The 18,931-nt window shown below is 42.1% G+C and overlaps 1 protein-coding gene across 3 annotated transcripts; it reads left to right on the top strand.

Moving 5' to 3' along the window:
* The first annotated feature begins 572 nt into the window (after positions 1-572).
* mapk6 (mitogen-activated protein kinase 6) lies at positions 573-18,841 on the top strand. 3 transcript variants are annotated; one of them, XM_088992336.1, is made up of 9 exons: positions 573-741; positions 5,011-5,365; positions 8,377-9,251; positions 9,858-10,175; positions 14,689-14,833; positions 14,994-15,158; positions 15,477-15,672; positions 15,803-15,920; positions 16,655-18,841. In XM_088992336.1, the coding sequence occupies exons 3-9, from the start codon at positions 9,015-9,017 to the stop codon at positions 17,687-17,689; spliced, it is 2,214 nt and encodes a 737-aa protein (XP_088848462.1). In that variant the 5' UTR covers positions 573-741; positions 5,011-5,365; positions 8,377-9,014; the 3' UTR covers positions 17,690-18,841. The 3 variants fall into 3 exon arrangements, with proteins under 3 accessions (XP_088848462.1, XP_088848461.1, XP_088848460.1); XM_088992335.1 differs by lacking the exon at positions 5,011-5,365 and having other exon boundaries at positions 592-741; XM_088992334.1 differs by lacking the exons at positions 573-741; positions 5,011-5,365 and adding an exon at positions 6,950-7,345.
* Positions 18,842-18,931: the final 90 nt, after the last annotated feature.

The raw sequence follows: 18,931 nt of genomic DNA, 5'->3' as shown, positions 1-18,931 counted from the left end.
GTATCATCAAGCTAGTTGAAGGCGTAATTCTATTCTATTTTTTATATTTTTTACTATGTATACAATACATAGTGATTTTTATAGCGCTTTAACAACAGCCGAAACTGTAACAAAATGCTTAACATGGAGGGCTAACATATACAGGAAATAAAGCAGTCACAAATACAGGAGGAAGCACCAGGGAATAAAACCAAGATCAAGTTGGAATCATGTTGAGTCAAACACCAAAGAGTACGAACGAGTTTCAACATTTAAGTCAACATTGAAAGACAAAATCAAAATAAAAGGACCATTTTCAAAAATGCCCGTGCCTAAATAATGTTTAATTCTATTAATGTTTTTGTCTATGTGCCATCGGATTGTTGACATGTACGATATGTGCCTTTCTCAATAAAGGCTGTGAAACACTGGTATAGTGGAAGTGCAGCATTCAACACAAATGGTAGTAGGTCTGACACAATGACAGGCCTGGCCATACACAGAGCAGTCTCCTCCCCTCTCTGGCCTGGCCTATATTAAGTCTCCATTGAGCTCCACCTCACAAATAGAAACACATGGAACAAGATAACACATCGCCAATAGTCTGATAGTACCTTCATCCATTTACTGGATGTATACTGAACTGTAATTTCTCTACCTGTCTAACTGCCTGCTTGCATAGTTGGATGCATTAATTTAGGTGGACCCTTCAGTGAAAGACCATGTTATTCTGCCGGTCACACCAGAAGAGCCTCAACCTCGGTAAGTGGACATATCTTGCGTGAATAAATGTGATGTAACATCCGTTGTTGCGAGTACTGAGTGTCACTATAAAACATGAGTACCAGGTGGTCCTTGAGTGTAAATATTTGTGTTTGAAAGACTGTCGACGAATGATGATGCGTTGGTCAACAGTGTCACATAAAAGGTCAATTTGCATCTCTGTCAAAGTAGAATATTGACTCTTTTGACACCTGTGTGAGTGTCAGTGCCCCTGCAAGAAGACACAATGCCGCAAAATAGAACTCACTAAAAATTAAAATACTACAAGTAAACTACGTAAACATTAAAACAAAATCTAAAATGTAATAGATTACATAATAAAAGTTGAACATTAGATAATTACTAGATGTAGAAAATATAGGATTTGTTTTACTTGAATGATTTATTTAAAGTATCAAACAGCTAAAAGTAAAATAAAAGTTTTACCCCCCCAAAAAAAATTAAGCAAGCTGTTTGAAAGATATTGAATGCAAATGTGTAACGTTTTAAAAAATGGACTGCACTGGACTAACACATCAGCTCCATCATATTTTTTTCAAAGCAAAAAGTTACAGCCACAGTCACATTGTGCACGATTTCAACTTTCAATTTAGTAGTTGCTTTGCAAACCATGACCACACTCTAAGGAACAAAGCTCTACAGCACTCCAGTGCCAAGACATATGTCCTATAAATCTGACTTTTAATTTAGAGTGTTGCTTTAATCCCCTGCATTCAATATGTAACAAATGCCAGCTATTTCACAGCTCTTACCGTTTTTCACTTAGTTATATTTCTCTGATCAGAATTCACATTTGTAAAAGATGAAGTGCATTTGCAAATGTCCCCATTGTGGGACTATGAAATGCTTTCTGATTCTGATTGTGACTATTAAAATAGGCCGTCCAAATTGGAAAACATAATTTTCTTTCTCAAAGTCCAAATTACAACTCCCAAAAGGTCATTGAACACCTCAGTGCCATCAGAATGACGGACGAGTCTTCGTGTAATTGTGTTTGGTTAAAAAAGTCGACTTCGGTTGTCGTAATATAAATGTAACACTTTACTCGGGAAAAATGGTCGGATGTAAATTGCTTCTGAGGTTTGGGTGACAAATTTAGTACTCTAAATTGAATGTTATACATTTTGTGTCTGTGGAAGATTGCTAGACACTGGGCAAGATCCACTTTCTTTTATATTTTACACTTTATTTGTTGACAAACCATCTGCTTATGACACAAAAAGGAAAAAATACACTGCAAAGCACAAAGAAAAGAATAATGAAATAATATAGAAATGTGACCTCAAGATAATATCCCCAGGTAAAATTGTACATACGACACTATATGAAGTACATTTTAGTCTCCTTTGCTTCCTATGGGCCTCAAATTCTCATCCACATTACCACAATTAGCTCCACTTGCTATAAGCTATTACAGAAAACAGGTTAATCATTGACTGATTCCCTTGAAAGAGGCTTGTTCCTCCTTTTTGCATTTAAAGACTTTTATGCATTGACTAATGCCAAAATGTTCGGGGCGGACAACTCTACAGAAATTTAACAGAATAAATACTGATCAAAGGGCACAAGCAACCGGTAATGTAACAAACAACAGTAAGCATCTTGCATTGGCGGTAACAAAGCAGTTAAAAGAAATAAAAAAAACATGTTAATGTGCATAAGTGAGACAATGATGTGAAGAACAAAGAATAATAGAAGTTTCATTATCATCTGAGAAATGTTCCAAAGCAATGGAGAACTTTAGAAAGAGAGATAGCTGATGATGAACTGTGAAGGAAATTGGTGAGAAGTTTTTGTTTTGGTTTGAGAGTGTGTTGACAATCAGGGGGTGGCAGGGTCTCTCTGGTTTGAACGTAAGATAAAGAAAAATATAGTTGCCGGGAAAAAAAAATCAAAAAGCATGGCTGTGTGAATCCATTTTATGTTTTGGTGGAAGGTGACACCAACATACAACATCAGTTGGATATCCATCCATCCATCCATTGTATCATACAGCTCATGCTGTTCACGGTTGTGCACAGCTAGACCCTATCCCACAGGTGCCAAAGTCAAGGCCCGGGGGCCAAATCTGACCCGCCACATTATTTTATTCGGCCCGCAGAAGCAAATCAAACTTGTGAAATTCCATGATGCTTGGTAAAGTTCATACCAACATTTCAAATTGTTTCATGTAAACCACAACAACAGTCATTATTATTAACAGATTTGAAAATGAGTTATTCATTAATTAATATGTTGTGCATTCCATATGTAATATGGATGTAATATGATAGTATGTGGAGGGGATGAAACAATCTAATGGCTTCCCCAAATTCAAAACGGCCCTTGAGAGGAAACCGTAAGTACAATCTGGCCCATGGCAAAAAAAAATGACACCCCTGCCCTATCCTATCCATAAGCGACATTTGACCCTGGACTGGTGGTCAAGCAATTACAGGTCACAGATAAAAACTAATGCCGTTCCAACTCACGTTCACATTTACACTAAATGTGAAATGACATTTTCAGCAACTTGAAAATTGGTTTGATAGATGGAGGTGGACATGTAGGTGGATAAAGAGTAAGCGACGTTTATTCTAGACAGAGTCCGGTGCAGCTCTGTCACGTTTCGGTTTGCGACCAACGGGTGGCACTGTCGGGCCCTGCCTGCAGCTGCACAAGTGTTGGTCATTTTAATCAGTGACAATTAAAATGACTCCCGGCATGACCATTCAGTGTCGGGTCATTGTTTCTTTCACCCTGTCAGGTTTATTTCGTCTTGTCAAGCTTTACTCATGGTTTTGTTTGCTACTTTGGACCTTGTTTGCTACTGACTTTGTTGTTTGAGATTTTGTTCCTGCTGACTTGATTTCATACAATTTGTCAAATACACCCTGATTCTCCCTCCTGCCTGATTTTTTTGGAGTCCACCAATACCACCACACCACCTTGCAAATCATGATAAGCTCTATCATTGTGATCTGCATTAAATTTCTTTCTTACATGTCACTTGAACGTAGGATGCCTGCATGCATGAATCTGTTACATAACCATGCAACCAAGTGAAAATAAGGCATGGTGATGTTAAAATGCCCTCTTAAAGTATGCTGTCACCATGACCTCGAAAAACCAAATTTTATATGCTGGATATGCCATTAACCCTTTCAGGGACAGTGGTTATTACAGTCAAAAGTTTACATATTATCAGGTTACAGGGGGCATGACAGGGTTAATTATGGAACACTGTATTTACATTCATTATGATCTGATATTCATCTCAAGGTCCAACCAATTTAGTGTGTTGTTTTTTTTCTCACTAACATCCCTCAGCGTACATGTTGACTGACGGTGTCATATTAGTAACCTTTTCTGACTGATAGTACCACTTGTGACCTACTAATACGACCTTTACATTGAAGATATATAAAATAAATCGTCCAACAGCTTTTTTGGAAAACTGTTTATGCGATTATTCAATATCTAGTATATTACTACAGCCGCTCGTCCCGCTCTCCATTATTAATTCGATGACTGCACAGACTTGTCGTACAAATGAGAACAAGGAGTGTATTATTCCATGTTGGTTAGGCTGAATGGCAAAGATATTGAAAAAAAATCAAATAGATTTCCCTAGAAGACAATTCAGCACATTAGGATGTGCTGTATCTATATATTTTTTTGTTTTGTTTTGTTGTTGGTGTTTTTTTTTTTTTTTTTGCACATATAATATATATAACAAATATATGTCCTACCGGGCAATTCAGCTGCAACACACTAGTACAATGACTGTTTCTTACTAATAATCTGTTCTCAACTGCTGCCTTTAACTAAATGACGTTTCTGAACACTAGTAGAACAATTTTCATTTATTAGTAGGACAACTGTGTGTTACCAGTGAGGCACAACTTTTGTACATTTTGGTGCAACTCGTCCAGGCCAGGAGTGTCACCAGTGGACTACTTTGATATTAGTTTATTAGCTTAAATTGCTTACCAGTAAACCAAATGTGAGCAAAACAATCCTACATGGATGAGTTTCAGGTAGTGTTACCATAGTTGTTCGTATAGAGCACCAACCTGTCTTACATTGTGAGGGAAAAGAGAGCACTCGTACATCGACATCCAGGACAATATCAAACATGGAATATGTGTTCAAATGGCTTTCCATCAAGAGTCAAAACTATAAGCTGCAACTGCTTTCAACAAATGTCCATGCAGTATTAAACATGGCTCTAAAATGGACCTATAATATTTGCCGCATCCCGTGCAGAATCCAGTGGGCATGATCAAGCTGAGCCCATCCCAGCCAGCGTGAAGCTGAGGCATCTGCATTGTGGAGCACATGCTCGCTCACATGGTGTGCCTTGCGGATGCTGCTGATCCTGCAGTTGTGATGCGTGCTCCGTTCCATCCCGCCCAGCTCATGTCCGTTCATCCATTCACAGCTTTCACACAGTGGCCAGTGCAGTGTCAATGAAATGAGAGATGATTAAAGCAAACCCAAGGCTGGCTTTCGTCATATTTGTTTTTGGTGGACCTAACCTTTGGATTGGATGGTGATTGAAGAGAAAGAGCCTGTGCATCGTGCATGCTGCCAGATGGATTTTGTAAATCCGCCAACTGCAGTGAGTGTTTATGCGTGTGTGTGTGTGCGTGTGTGTGTGTGTGTGTGTGTGTGTGTGTGTGTGTGTGTGTGTGTGTGTGTGTGTGTGTGTGTGTGTGTGTGTGTGTGTGTGTGTGTGTGTGTGTGTGTGTGTGTGTGTGTGTGTGTGTGTGTGTGTGTGTGTGTGTGTGTGTGCGCGCGCGTGTGTGTGTGTGTGTGTGTGTGTGTGTGTGTGTGTGTGTGTGTGTGTGCCCATGTTTGTGTGTGTGACATGCATGGGGATTTTCCTCATTGACACACCGCTAATACAATATTACTTCATTTTAATTTGACAACATTAAAAGACAGCGGGAAGCTAACAAACATATTTTTGTGACCTCAATCAATTGGAACAGCAGACAGGGCACATTGCATCATTATTTTGCAAGAATTCACTTGCTTCAAAACACATCCAACATGAGCCAATCATCGTTGCTAGTAGCAGAGTAGCACTGCTGACAGTCTCACCCAAGAAGGAGGCAGTAAAGATTGTTATCATGAACATCTGAATAATACATTTATCACTATGTATTTTAGCAGGTACAATGGTAAACTATATTAACTAATGATTGATCTTTGATCTTATTAATTACACTAAAAGTGTTGCATTGTTTATGTTTTTATTTAGGTAATGGGTGTTAAGGACTTCATTGAAGGCTTTGTGCTGAGATGAAAACATTTTCAGTTAATTTTGTGAAGGGTCCCATGAATGAGTTTGCCTTGGGTCCCCAAATCACGAAATACCCTGCTCTTGACACTGCTTACATTATTGTCCAGTTAAATATTTTTCCCATTCACGACTGTATTTGTCGTGTTTATCGTTTTGAAATAAGTAGGAATTTTGTGTTGCCAAATGACTCTTTGTAGTTTTTCAGAAACTCTTGCAATGTAAGGTACTGCCACTCCTCTCCTTTTTGTATCTTCAGAATCTGAAGATACAACCTAACTACCAGTAAGACTTTAGTTTTCTGACGAAGTTTCTTGGATACGAAGCAAAACGTCCGACACCTTCAAGGAAGTACAGATGACTGCTGATGAAACCTTTTAATCAATGGACCACTCCTGTACGACTGAGTGCTTACACAGACGTCTGAAATAACCACAAAATATTTTTAATATAAGAATTTGTTGTAAAAACAAGAATTCCCATTGGATTTTGAAAACGTACGATGTCACGTGGCCGTAAAACCCCCATCTGTGGTGTTGCATTCATAGTCACTCAAAAATGAGAATGTCCTCTACTATACGCACACGCGGACGCGAGCGTGAGCGGACGTGAGTGCGTGAGCCCATGAGAGAGACACTGTGTGTGTGTGTGTGTGTGTGTGTGTGTGTGTGTGTGTGTGTGTGTGTGTGTGTGTGTGTGTGTGTGTGTGTGTGTGTGTGTGTGTGTGTGTGTGTGTGTGTGTGTGTGTGTGTGTGTGCGTGCGTGTTTGTTGCGCGCGTGTGCTTGCGCGCGTAAGTCTACGCGTGTGTATTGGAGGTGAAAGATACGGCGTTATCGTGCTTCAGTTACATTCATCAAAGAGACATTAAAATGTTAAATGCTATAAATACAAACATGCGCGTGTGCACATGTTGGAATTTGTATGAATATTATTACAAAAATTAACATGACAACCTCAGCGATTATGCAATGAGACGTTTTATTCAAAGATGTGATTTGATCATTTCATGTTACATTTGTAAAATTGTTTTGTTTCCATTTTTTAACATTCACGTCCGTTTAGAGCCGTTTGAAAAATATTGCTCTGGTTCATGCTCGACGGCGAATCGGAGAGTTATCATACATCCTACAGTTAGTGAAGATATCAGTGTGACGTCACAGCGCCGTTTGTCGTCTGTGCGGTGCGAAATGGCGTTTGCATTCGGTCGGCCCAGCTCCGGCATAGGAGCTCACAAAAACCCGCATCGGGTCTGATTAATTTCACCCATCTCGATTCCAATGCGACGAATACGAACTGTGAGTATTCCATAAACATTCAGAATGTTGCTGTTATCTTCGATGGGTCGTCTTGAGAGTCTCAACTAACGTCGGCTTTGTGCTAGTGGGAAGGCTTGTACCACGTAGTCAGTTGCCTCGCCAACAACGGCCCCTTTGTCTATCTATGTATGCTATGGGCTTTTCCGTTAAAATGACACTCGGCCAATCGTCTTTAAACAACACTCGGCATTTCATAATATCCAGAATGTCTTTTAGGTCGGCGTGGGAGTCTTTAATCTACACAATTCGACGTTAATTTCCACACAGTCTGCGATCAAATGAGTTAATACCTTTCATTTTTTTCGACACTTGGTCTTTTTACTCTACCAATATAAACTTAGCGTGTCAAATCATGCAATATGTTTTTTGTAGATCAACGAGTTTATGATTATTATTTCACGAGAGATTGTCTAGCGTAAAGCGAACAGTTCAAATGAAACCCCGATAGGCGACTACTGTAAGCCCAAGCGGGCGGGTGCGGTTAGCTGCTAGTAACGAAGGACGAACACAAAACCATAAAATGTATTTTCTGAAATACACGCTGTTAAACCCCGCTCATTTCTTTTAAATGTGTGGGAAATTGTTGATAGTATTAACAATGTGGTAGTAAGTAGTTAATGGGTACTTCCAATTAATCGTACTATTTTGTATGAGTATAATTATTACGTTACTGTATTTAAGTATATATTTCGAATGTCAGGATATGAGCATGTATGTCCCTGAATGTGACTTTTACCCACATTTGAATACATGCCCGTGTTTTCCAGAGGTTTTTCTGCAACGTTTTTTGTAGTTGACTCGAGAAATTAAATTCAAATCCTGGGTCGGCCGGCTTCCGTCTCGCTCTTATATACAACTGTAGCACTCTACACCTTCCTCGCATTGCCCAGACTTTTAAGTATAGAGTACTCTTACCCCCATTGTCCCTGTCATGTTTTTAACATTGAGCATTTGCTTTTATATTATAATTTGTGGTTTACATTTGTCTTTTCTGTTTTCTCATTTTTCAGGTTATAGCCAAGTAAAATGGAGGATAGTTTCGATTGTGACTGTGGCGAACTTGAGCCACCTGATCACTGAGGCTCACAATTAACACACCAATCTACAGGCCAGGCTCTCTAAAATTTATTCTGATCAAGTCACGCCATAGGAAATTTATTCAGAAAGGATAAAAAAAAAAAAACACAAAAATATCTCAAGGAACAAAATTCGCACATTTGCCATGAAGCTGCTCAGGACCAGTTATACACTGAATGTATACCACTGTGAGGATACAATAACTATGTGCTTTTAGAGCCGAACAGTGCATTTTTAATTGGCTTCAACATTCATTCCATTTATTTCTTTACGCGGAAAAGCTGCTCTGTTAAATAGAGCCACCCACCAGGAGTGGTGTTAGTTTTATTTAAATTGTCCTTACTCAAGATGAAAAACCTAAATTATACCTTAGTCTGAGAGTGACGGCTGTACGGGGTGGAGGTGGGGGAGAGTGCGCTGTGAGGTAGTTGACTGCATTTGTGGGGCACCTTTAGCTCAGCATTTGAAGCAGTTTTTGGAGTGTTGGAGTGGGGTCTTCTGTTGGTGTTGAAGTTAGCAAAGCTACCAACGGTGGCAACATTAGCAGAGGACGACGTAAGAAGTAGCCATCATGGCCGAGAAGTTTGAGTCACTGATGAACATCCACGGCTTCGACTTGGGCTCTCGTTATATGGATTTGAAGCCTCTCGGCTACGGAGGGAACGGCCTGGTTTTCTCAGCGGTTGACACCGACTGTGACAAGCGTGTGGCGGTGAAGAAGATTATCCTGACTGATCCCCAGAGTGTCAAGCATGCCCTGCGAGAAATTAAGATTATAAGACGCCTGGACCACGACAACATAGTCAAGGTATTGTGTGTATTTGTGCTCTCAAAGTTTTGAGACCTACCTGTTGCTATATGTGTGTGTTTTTCATGAGTTCTGAGTAAGATTCAAGTACACTGCCACTGGAAAGGACATACATGTAAAGATGCTAACACTGAACTAACAGCAGTCACTAGAACACAATCCTGAAAGGTAAAGATGGACATGAGTGTGAGATCAACTCAATGTAAAAGGGGAGCTAGCATCATGGAATACTTAATAATGTATGGGCGCCATCCAAGAATTTGTGACAGATACTCTTTACTGGAAGTCAGCTGGAAACTGACTCAGTGGAAAGTAAACGCAACATTACAATGACTATCATACATATTTCTTTGTACAGCGCTATGACAACAGCCACAATTTCATCAAAGAGCTTTCCAGAACATTTAATATAAAATCTAAATATTACAGACTAAAAGTAGAGAGCTGCAATAATGATTGAATAGTGTAACAGTAGCAACTTTTCCTAGCATACAGCTATTAGTCAATGTTGGATATGGAGCAAATTAATCTTCTGTCTTGCAGAGATGACTATTTGCAGAGATGATGTCGTTGATGACACACTTCCTCTTTCGCCTCCTTTCCTAGGTTTTCGAAACGTTGGGCCCCAGTGGTCGCAGGCTAACAGAAGATGTGGTGTCCCTGACCGAGGTAAACTCGGTCTACATAGTGCAGGAGTACATAGAGACAGACCTCTGTCGACTGCTGGAGCGCGGTCTTCTGTCTGAGGGCCACGCCAGACTCTTCATGTACCAGCTCCTCAGGGGGCTCAAGTACATCCATTCTGCTAATGTTCTTCATCGTGACCTCAAGCCCGCCAACCTGTTTGTCAACACGGAGGACCTGGTGCTGAAGATCGGGGACTTCGGTCTGGCCCGCATCATGGACCCTCACTACTCTCACAAGGTAAGGAACAAGTATGGAGTCAGTGGAACTAAAAGACAAAGTACTTCCCATTGCCATGCAGTCTTTATCACACAGTAATGTGGTCATCCCAGGGGTGACGCAGTTTGATAACAGGAAGTCAACAAGACGGGGTGCGGTTCCGTGAATTAACGCTTCTGTTTCCCTTCTCAGGAGAAGTGAAGCTTTTAAAAACACGTGCAAGAAAAAAAAAACAACATGGTCGCTTCTGTCTCTGGAAATGTATCATTTCCCTATAGCAGGGATATGCACAAATAACTGAATTCTTGTCCAAAAAGTCAAAGTCAGCTTTATTGTCAAATATGCTAATATGCATGACATACAGCACAGATGAAATTACTGTCCTCTCGGACCCAGCATGCAAGGCACTTATAATTACTTTAACAAACCTAAACATCATTCATCATCATTGTCAGTTGAATATGTTATGTTTTGTCTTTGTTTTTCAAAAGGTTAAGTGATGTCTTAGGCTTTTGAGTTTTTGGAAACTGATACAAAGTTCAAGTTTGAGGAAAAAAATAACCACTGCACACTCAAACAGCAGAAAACGGAGACCATTCAAAGACTAATACTGCGTCTTGTGCTTGTCACTTTCATAGAAACCAGTGTGGCTCATGCATAGCACGTGTATGCACAATCACAGAATTACATGTTCAATGCATGATGTTCAATTAAAATTAATCCAGTATTTACCAAATACACTTGGAAAAGCTTGTCAATTAAATTTGTATTTACCGGTAACTCTTATTTCAGAACCATTCATTTTCTGTTTTCAAAAAAGTGTCCAATTTTATTCAACTCATGCTTAACACATTTTAATGTACATATTTAAGCATGGGATGGAGTGGTGGTTGACTGTGCTGCACGCCTGTCTCGCCATGTAGATGTTATGGGTTTGAATCTGGCCCTGGCCCTGCTTTGTGGAGTTTGCATGTTCTGCCCAGGCGTGGGTCGGTTTTCTCTTGGTACTCCGGTTTCCTCCCACATTCCAAAAACATGCATGGCAGGTTAATAGAACACTCTCAATTGTCCCTAGGTATGATTATGTGCCCTGTGATTGGGAGGCAACCGGTTGAGGGTGTACCCCGCCTAGCACCTGAATGCAGCTGGGAGAGACTGCTGTTCACCCGTGTCGCTTGTGAGGATAAACGGATTAAAAAATAGATGAGTAGATTTTAGTGTGATTTTTATTTTGCTGTATGTGAACAATCTCCAGAATAGCTAGACATTTGTGCATCCACTGCAGCGGTGCTTTTGAAGAAGGAAAAAAAATCAATAACAGTGCATTTTTAAGAACAGTTAAGTTGTGCTGAATGTTTTATTACATAGTTTTTGTAGTTTACAATAGTTTCTACTTTTTCGGAATAACCCCTCTGCCTTGTTTTGTAATAACCACTTGGTGCTACTCCGCTAGTGATCAAGATTTGAGTTCAGCTGTCACGGCATGTCACAAAATATCTTTACTGTGGTTGCGGTTGACAAAGGGGAATCAAACGTGGTTGGTGATTATGTTTACATACCTAAGCTACAATAAAATGGATGTCCAGTTGATTCTTACCAGTTCCTTTCCTTATGTGGATGTCTCTCTTCTGAGATGCAGGTTACGTTCCTGTATTAAAACTGGAGCAGCACGTTTTTTCTTGTCTGCAGATGTATATCTGGTTGCTATATGAAAGGGAATGGAAAGCCAATTCTCCATGAAAGGCTTTTTTATTGGCCTTGCCTGGATTGTCACCTTTTTAAAGAGAAGTGAGGGTGGGGAGCGTTCTATTTGAAAACCATATGGTGGTATGATGTTGAAATGTAGGTTGAAGAGGTTCCTTGCTCTCACCGTTGAATGCAGTGAGAAAATCGCACGTGACACAGTTTAATCATTGGTGTGTCTGAAGAGCCCACGTGACTCTCGTCTCTTTTGGCTGGAGCGCTTTCATTCATCGCACAATGAGAAAGAATTCTGACTGCCAACAGCTTTTTTTTTTTTAATATATATCCGTCTGACTCACACAAAGGTGTTTGTTATAACTACTCATTGTTTTCATGCCTACTACCACTTCTGTGAGAAATGTTCATCTCTGACTAATGTCTTCTCACGAGCTGTGGGGACAGACCATATTTGTCTTTCCGCTGTAGTAAGAGCTACGACAGCTTACGTTGGCTGGAAAGAAATGTTTCTCCCACAATTGTTGTGATACCCCACCTGCATTTTATTTATGTATTTGCAATGTTCCACATGGGCTATTGGCCTCGATGGACACTTTTCCTGATGCCAAGCATGTGCGCCGCAAAGAAATTGAAAAGCTGCCTGGCCGAGGTCAGTCGTTTCGTGCTGGGCTTTTGTCTGTTGACTTTTTGCCAACGTCACAAATGCTCTTGTCTGTGTTGTCAGACTGACTTGTTAACTGGCTGCTCTCTTTTCCAAACACAATCTGTGTTTGGTCTGTCTCTTCAGTGATAACAATAATGGTCTACTGCTAAATTCGTATATCGCAGCTAACCACTCACATTGCTTAACATGGCACCGTTAGCCATTTAATAGTACGTGTCATGTTTCAGACTGAACGAGGCTTGCTTGAAAATGAACCCATCAGCCCTGCTCAATGTCGTCCTGCGGGGGCAGAGTGTGTGCTAGTGTCAGCTGGCAAATTGAACTTGATCACTTGGCAAATTTGCTTTCACAGCCATGTACCCTTTTTCTTTTCGGAGTGAAGCGAAACATGATTTCACAAAATGTATCAACATAAAGGGTCATTATAACATTGCCACCCTTGGCTCTCCACTGCCGTGAAAAATAATTCAAAACTTTTACCGGCATTTTGGGTGACTAGATCTGACAAAGTAATAATCTCTGATTCCCTTTAGAATGACTTTGAATTAATCCTGCTTGAGTTTGCTGGGAAGTGTTCGAGCCCTCCCCTTGCCCTGGGATAGGAAGCTAGCTAGCTGTGTGCATGTGTGTAAACCTTCTGTTCAGCCCTCTTGGTGACTCGACATCAAGAATGACTCAAATTCATGTGCAGCTGGTCTGACCTGAACTGCTCAGATCCTCCTCCAAATCGAATTGCTTTGGTCTTTAGTTTCGCCCAAAACTGAACTAAGCCGCATATTCCACTCAATTGGATTCTTGATTTAGTATTTGCTTATCATTTCTATCTTTCGTGTTCAGACGTTTAACTTGTGCTTTGTGACAAAAGTTTTAAGTATGTTTAAAATATTTGGCGGAGCTGGGGAGATTTTAGCATGCAAGATTTATAGTGTAAGCGTCTTATGAAGAGCCCGAAGGTTTGGGATTCAAGGGATCATAGGAATTGCCCCAAGAATCCAGTTCAATCTACAACCCAAAAGCACACACACTTGACCCACTTTGCACATTGAATTGCCTTTACAGTCTCAGTCCATGTCGGGTGGTACTATGAGCCTTAATTCAAAATCATTTGACCCAATTAGCTATTTATAGAAAGTCCGTTTTATTCCTGACTTAACCGACATGGCAAGGCATGATAGCTTGGGTGGTTTAAAAAAGTAATTGCAAATATAGGCCAAATATTTCTTCTTGATTGGCGGGCAACCAGTTGCAAATGTACCCTGCCTGTTGTCCAATGACAATGGGAGTAGGCTCCAGCATGCCTGATACTCGCATGCGGATACGTGGTTCAGATAATGGGTGAATGATTTTTTTCCCCCCATAAAAAACTATATACGGTATATACAGTAAAGTCTCGTTATATCGATATTCAAGGGAGTCCGAAAAAATATCGATATAACCGGGACTATCGATATATCCGACCCTGTTTGCATGTAATTTTCTCAGTGCGTGCATAGAAATAGTATCGATATAACCGGGACTATCGATATACCCGATATCGATATAACGAGACTTTACTGTATTTACATATTTTTTTCATTTGACAGAAGATGCATGTGTGTTAATACAAGCATGCTAAAACAAAACCCATAATTGTTGCTTGCATCCTAGTTTCAGGTCAACTGGTTTGTCAATTGGTTGCCAGCTTTAGAAGAATTGGAGAGGTGTCATTGAGGTAGGGCGGAGGGGGACCTCATGATAGTGTGGCAATGAGCATTTGGCACTAAATTCGAGTAGAAACGGCAGCCTCGTTCAGTGGTGAACTGACCATTTTGGCCTCGCCACAAACTACCGAGGCATGAGGCCAGCGAGAGTGTCGTTTTCCCCTCATGAGTAAACTTCCTTTTGTGTTCACTGTCCTCGATGTAGATTGCTGCGAGTGTGGTGGTCAGAGATGATCCTGTTCTGAGAGTGCTGACAGGACCCCAGTGTGTCTTTTCTCCAGCCTTTCAACTGTCTCTTCTCTGTGCTCTCTTTGTCCTGGTGGCGTGCGTGCCTTTTGCAATGAACTGCACACGAGAGGGACGTTGCACGTGCTGCAGGCCGATCTTTTGTCGTTTTGAAACTCTGGATTTCTTGACTCTTTGTGCCACTTCATCAACAGTACTCACGTGTCCATTCTCTTTACTGCAGGGTCACCTCTCTGAAGGTTTAGTCACCAAGTGGTACAGGTCTCCCCATCTGCTCCTCTCGCCAAACAACTACACCAAAGCCATCGACATGTGGGCCGCCGGGTGCATCTTTGCTGAGATGCTCACCGGGAAAACTCTCTTTGCAGGTAAATGTTGACGGAGTTTGTCATGTTGCATTTGCTGAGCAACTGTCACTTGTTTAAAGAGCTCTGGGCTGCACAGAAAGCAAACACCTCTTGGGCCGTGCTTGGAACAAATGCAGCCATGTGTTGAATATTCCATCATAACATCCGCCTGATCGCTCAGGGGCCCACGAACTGGAGCAGATGCAGCTGATCCTGGAGTCCATCCCAGTACTGCGAGAGGAAGATCGCCAGGAGCTCCACAGCGTCATACCCGTCTTCATCCGCAGTGACATGTCCAAACCTCAGAAGCCACTGACAAAGCTGCTACCTGACATCAGCCCTCCAGGTAGTAACCTACTGAAAATGACTCACCTGGGAAATGTGCCAATCATTTTGTAATGGTTTGAACCCCATCACGTGCTCTCAAATGACTCTTTCATAGAATTGTATATCTGACCAAGCCATGTAATAGTCGAACCAAAAAAAGCCTGGAAGCTTAATTGAAACAATGTGGCACACCATAGACTGGAAAATTGAAATGAGCGTGTCGATATTGCTGGAATGATGAGCCTTCGATGAACTGCTTCTTTTGCACATACGGAGCAGCAATACGGCAACATAGAGTTTGCATCATTCATCTTTCTGCCATTGTCTCCATGTGCAGCCCTGGATTTCCTCGAAAAGATCTTGACCTTTAACCCCATGGATCGTTTAACTGCGGAAGAAGCCCTGGCGCACCCCTACATGGCTGACTACTCCTTCCCCCTGGACGAGCCCATCTCGCTGCACCCTTTCCACATTGAAGATGAAGTCGACGATATCCTGCTCATGGACCAGAGTCACAGCCACACATGGGACAGGTACAGGCCGCGTTGTAGATGACCACGTCTCTCTCCAACTAGCTGTGTACCAGTTGGCTGGAACGTTGGAAGTACCTGGCCTGTGAGATGGTGCTGGTTCTTACGACTGCCCTGGCCTTGTTTTTTTCAGGTATCACGAGAGCCAGATGTCAGAAGCCGACTGGCACTTGCACAGCATTCATGACCCAGAAGAAGTCCAAGTGGACCCGAGGGCCCTCTCTGATGTCACGGATGAGGAAGTGGTCCAGGTGCGGGAGCTTTAATATTAACTCATTCACTCCCAGACAATGTGCAAAAAGGTGTCCGCTCCTGTGCCAGGGTTTCTGTCATTTTCACTCAAATTGCAGGACTCACAGAATATTGAGTTTTAGGACTACACAAACATTCAATAGAGCGTTGGAAACCTTAGACTATCTTTTTTCATCAGAAAAAAAACAGTTAATTCATAAGTAATATGGGTATGGAGTTATCTGGGCTTGAAATGGGGGCAGCTGTACAAAATACAATACTTGCATATTGATTTATATAGCGCTTTAAGAACAGCTGAAACTGTAACAAATCGCTAACCTAGACAAAAGGCCAATACCTGTAGAAGGTAAAAACATTTTCAGAGGTCTGACCAGCGCTATATCGGCACCCCCAAAAGAAAAACCAATACCTGAACAAATTCGGGAATGGTGCTCCACATCATGCTTTTCAATTCCCAAATTAATCCGGGAATGGCAGTGAATGATTTAACAGACGATCAAACATTCTCATCTTGTTGCTATCATGACCGTTCAAAAGCCAGCGTGGCAATTCAGTGCAGTTGCACTTTGACTTTCTCAAGCCTCAATTCACGAGGTTTGCAAGTCGCTGCCAAAATGTGTTATGGTTGACCTTTGTCATTTGAATTTAAAAAGCTTGTGTGGCAGCGGGGGGTGATTTGCAAAAGTGCAAGCTTTACTTTGCTTCGCTCACTTGTGCCCGTTGCATGTTGCAGGTAGATCCTAGGAAGTACGCCGACAGAGATCGAGAGAAACACCTGGATGAGCCTTCCTTTGACTACTCCACTCCATTCTCTTCAGACCGGTCGTGGCCAGACGATCATCACGAGAACAAATATTGCGACCAACAGTGTGGCAACACGTGCAACTACAAGGCAGTGTCCCCCTCCTACCTGGACAACCTCATCTGGCGGGACAGCGAAGTCAACCACTACTACGAGCCCAAACTCATCATCGACCTCTCCAACTGGAAGGAGCAACAGAGCAAGGAGAAGGCTGACCGCAAGGCCAAGAGCAAGTGTGAGAAGAATGGGCTAGTGAAGGCCCAGATCGCCATGCGGGAGGCGGAAAAGACCCAGAGCGTCGCCGAGAAGGACCGCGAGCAGGAGAAACACCAGGCGCAGCCGCCCGGCCAGCAAGGCTTCGACTTTGACTCCTTTATCGCCAGTACCATCAAACTGAGCCTGCAGCCAGACGCCTCTCAGGAGGTGGGCCTCCTCAACGAGCTCAACACTTCAGTCTCCCAGCTGGAGGCCCCTCGCTCCGGATCCATGTCCAAGTCCATTAGTCAGGAGAAGGAGGAAAAGTGCCTGGTCAACCTGGCCCAGTTGGGCAGCGGCTTAGCGGTGGTCGGTAGCGACGGCCCCTGGCCCGCCCACCCGTGGGAGGGCTTCGGCTCGGGAGAACGGGTGGCTGAAAACGGCTGCCTGATTGACGAGGCGTGCTGGGACGCTCACTTCCAGAAGGAGAGCACCTACACCAGTTACCTGGACCACCTGTTCGGCCGGACGGAGGAGTGCGTGGCCGGGTTTGGCCCGGCCCCCGAGACGGAGACCCCAGAGGCCGGGCGGGCGGGCGAGGCCTTCCTCACCCGGAGCGCCGAGATCGTGCTCAACGTGCAGCTGGACTCGCTGGGCCCGGACGAGCTGCCTCTGAAATCCATCCAGGCGTCGCTCACCCCCTGCGCCATCAAATGCTCCCCTCAGATCGCCCACAAAACCTACAGCAGCATCTTCAAACATCTTAACTAGAGGAAGCAACGCATGCGTCCTCTTTTTGACGGCCGGTTCACTTTGTCCTGTTTTGGTTCTTCTACTTGAATCATTTCATACCTTTTTTTTAAATGTTGTTTTAAAAGTCAATTTTAAGAGTGGAAAATGGGTGATTTCTTGCGTTCAAGGAGTCTCTGTCACTCTGAGCCTTGACGCCCAGGCCTTCATGGGTTTATGTCTACGCCCTCATTGCTGAAACTGCGCTTGCGTACTGTAGACGAACGGAAAATAGGCTGTGGGACAGCGGTCGGTCAGGGGTTTGGTGTTCTTTTTTTGTTGTTGTTTTTTTTTTTTTTTTTTTTTTTTTGGGGGGGGGGGGGATGCCATGATGGATTTTTGTTTCATTTTGACGATGACATAAACGAAAGCTTCCTTTACAGCCCTTTCATACTGTAAATGTGACACATGATGCCAGCAGCAACCATTATCGTAGGCGTTAATGAAATGTGTTATCTACCTCAAGGTAACAGCCGCGAGAGACACTCGAAGCCGCACTAGTGCTTTACACACCACGACCATCCTCATACCAAGAAATGAAACGGTGGCATTCTGTCTCAACTTAGCGTTTAACATAGTGAGGTGTTTTTCAGTGATCATTATTTATTTCCTAGCAGATGTGCGATATTTATTTTATCGAAAATTTGTGTCATTTCAATGTGATTATTGAAGGTGAGGCGTTAGGCAGACCTTTTTCATTTCAGCACTATTTGGGCGTCCCAAGTGTTCCTTTTTCTTTTTATGGTAGGATGCAAAATTCATCTGTGTTGAGGCTTTCCATTTTTCCATCAATATTGTCCAAATGGATACTTTTTTATTTATAGGTGCATTTTGTTCCTAGTGGAAGAAAGTTATGGTTTCAAGCAGCACCTCAAAGTCTTAAGTTTGTTTTTTTCTTTTTTATCTAAATGTGGTTTATTCAACATTGCGTGCATGGAGGCAAAAGAATGGTACATTTAAAGTTAAATGGTGGCATATCGTATGTCAGTTTTAATTGTCTTTTTTCTATCCTTTTTTTTCAGGCAAGCATGCTGAATTAGGTTAAGGTGTAGCATGTAGAACACATGGACTTTTTTGTAATCATTGGTTCTCTTGTTCTACAAAAATATCAAAATAAACTTAAAGGCAAAAGTTCGGCTAGCCTCTTCATTGCTCTCTGTTGTTTTTTATTTTTTTTTAAGGCAGAAAGTTCTGCGGGATCAACACACTTGATTGAAACTAATC

The sequence above is a fragment of the Hippocampus bargibanti genome, linkage group LG03 (assembly GCF_051943395.1).
Source record: "Hippocampus bargibanti isolate YZ-2025 linkage group LG03, ASM5194339v1, whole genome shotgun sequence".
NCBI lineage: Eukaryota > Metazoa > Chordata > Actinopteri > Syngnathiformes > Syngnathidae > Hippocampus > Hippocampus bargibanti.
Note: the sequence above shows the minus strand (reverse complement) of the source record. Positions and strands in the feature narration are given on the sequence as shown.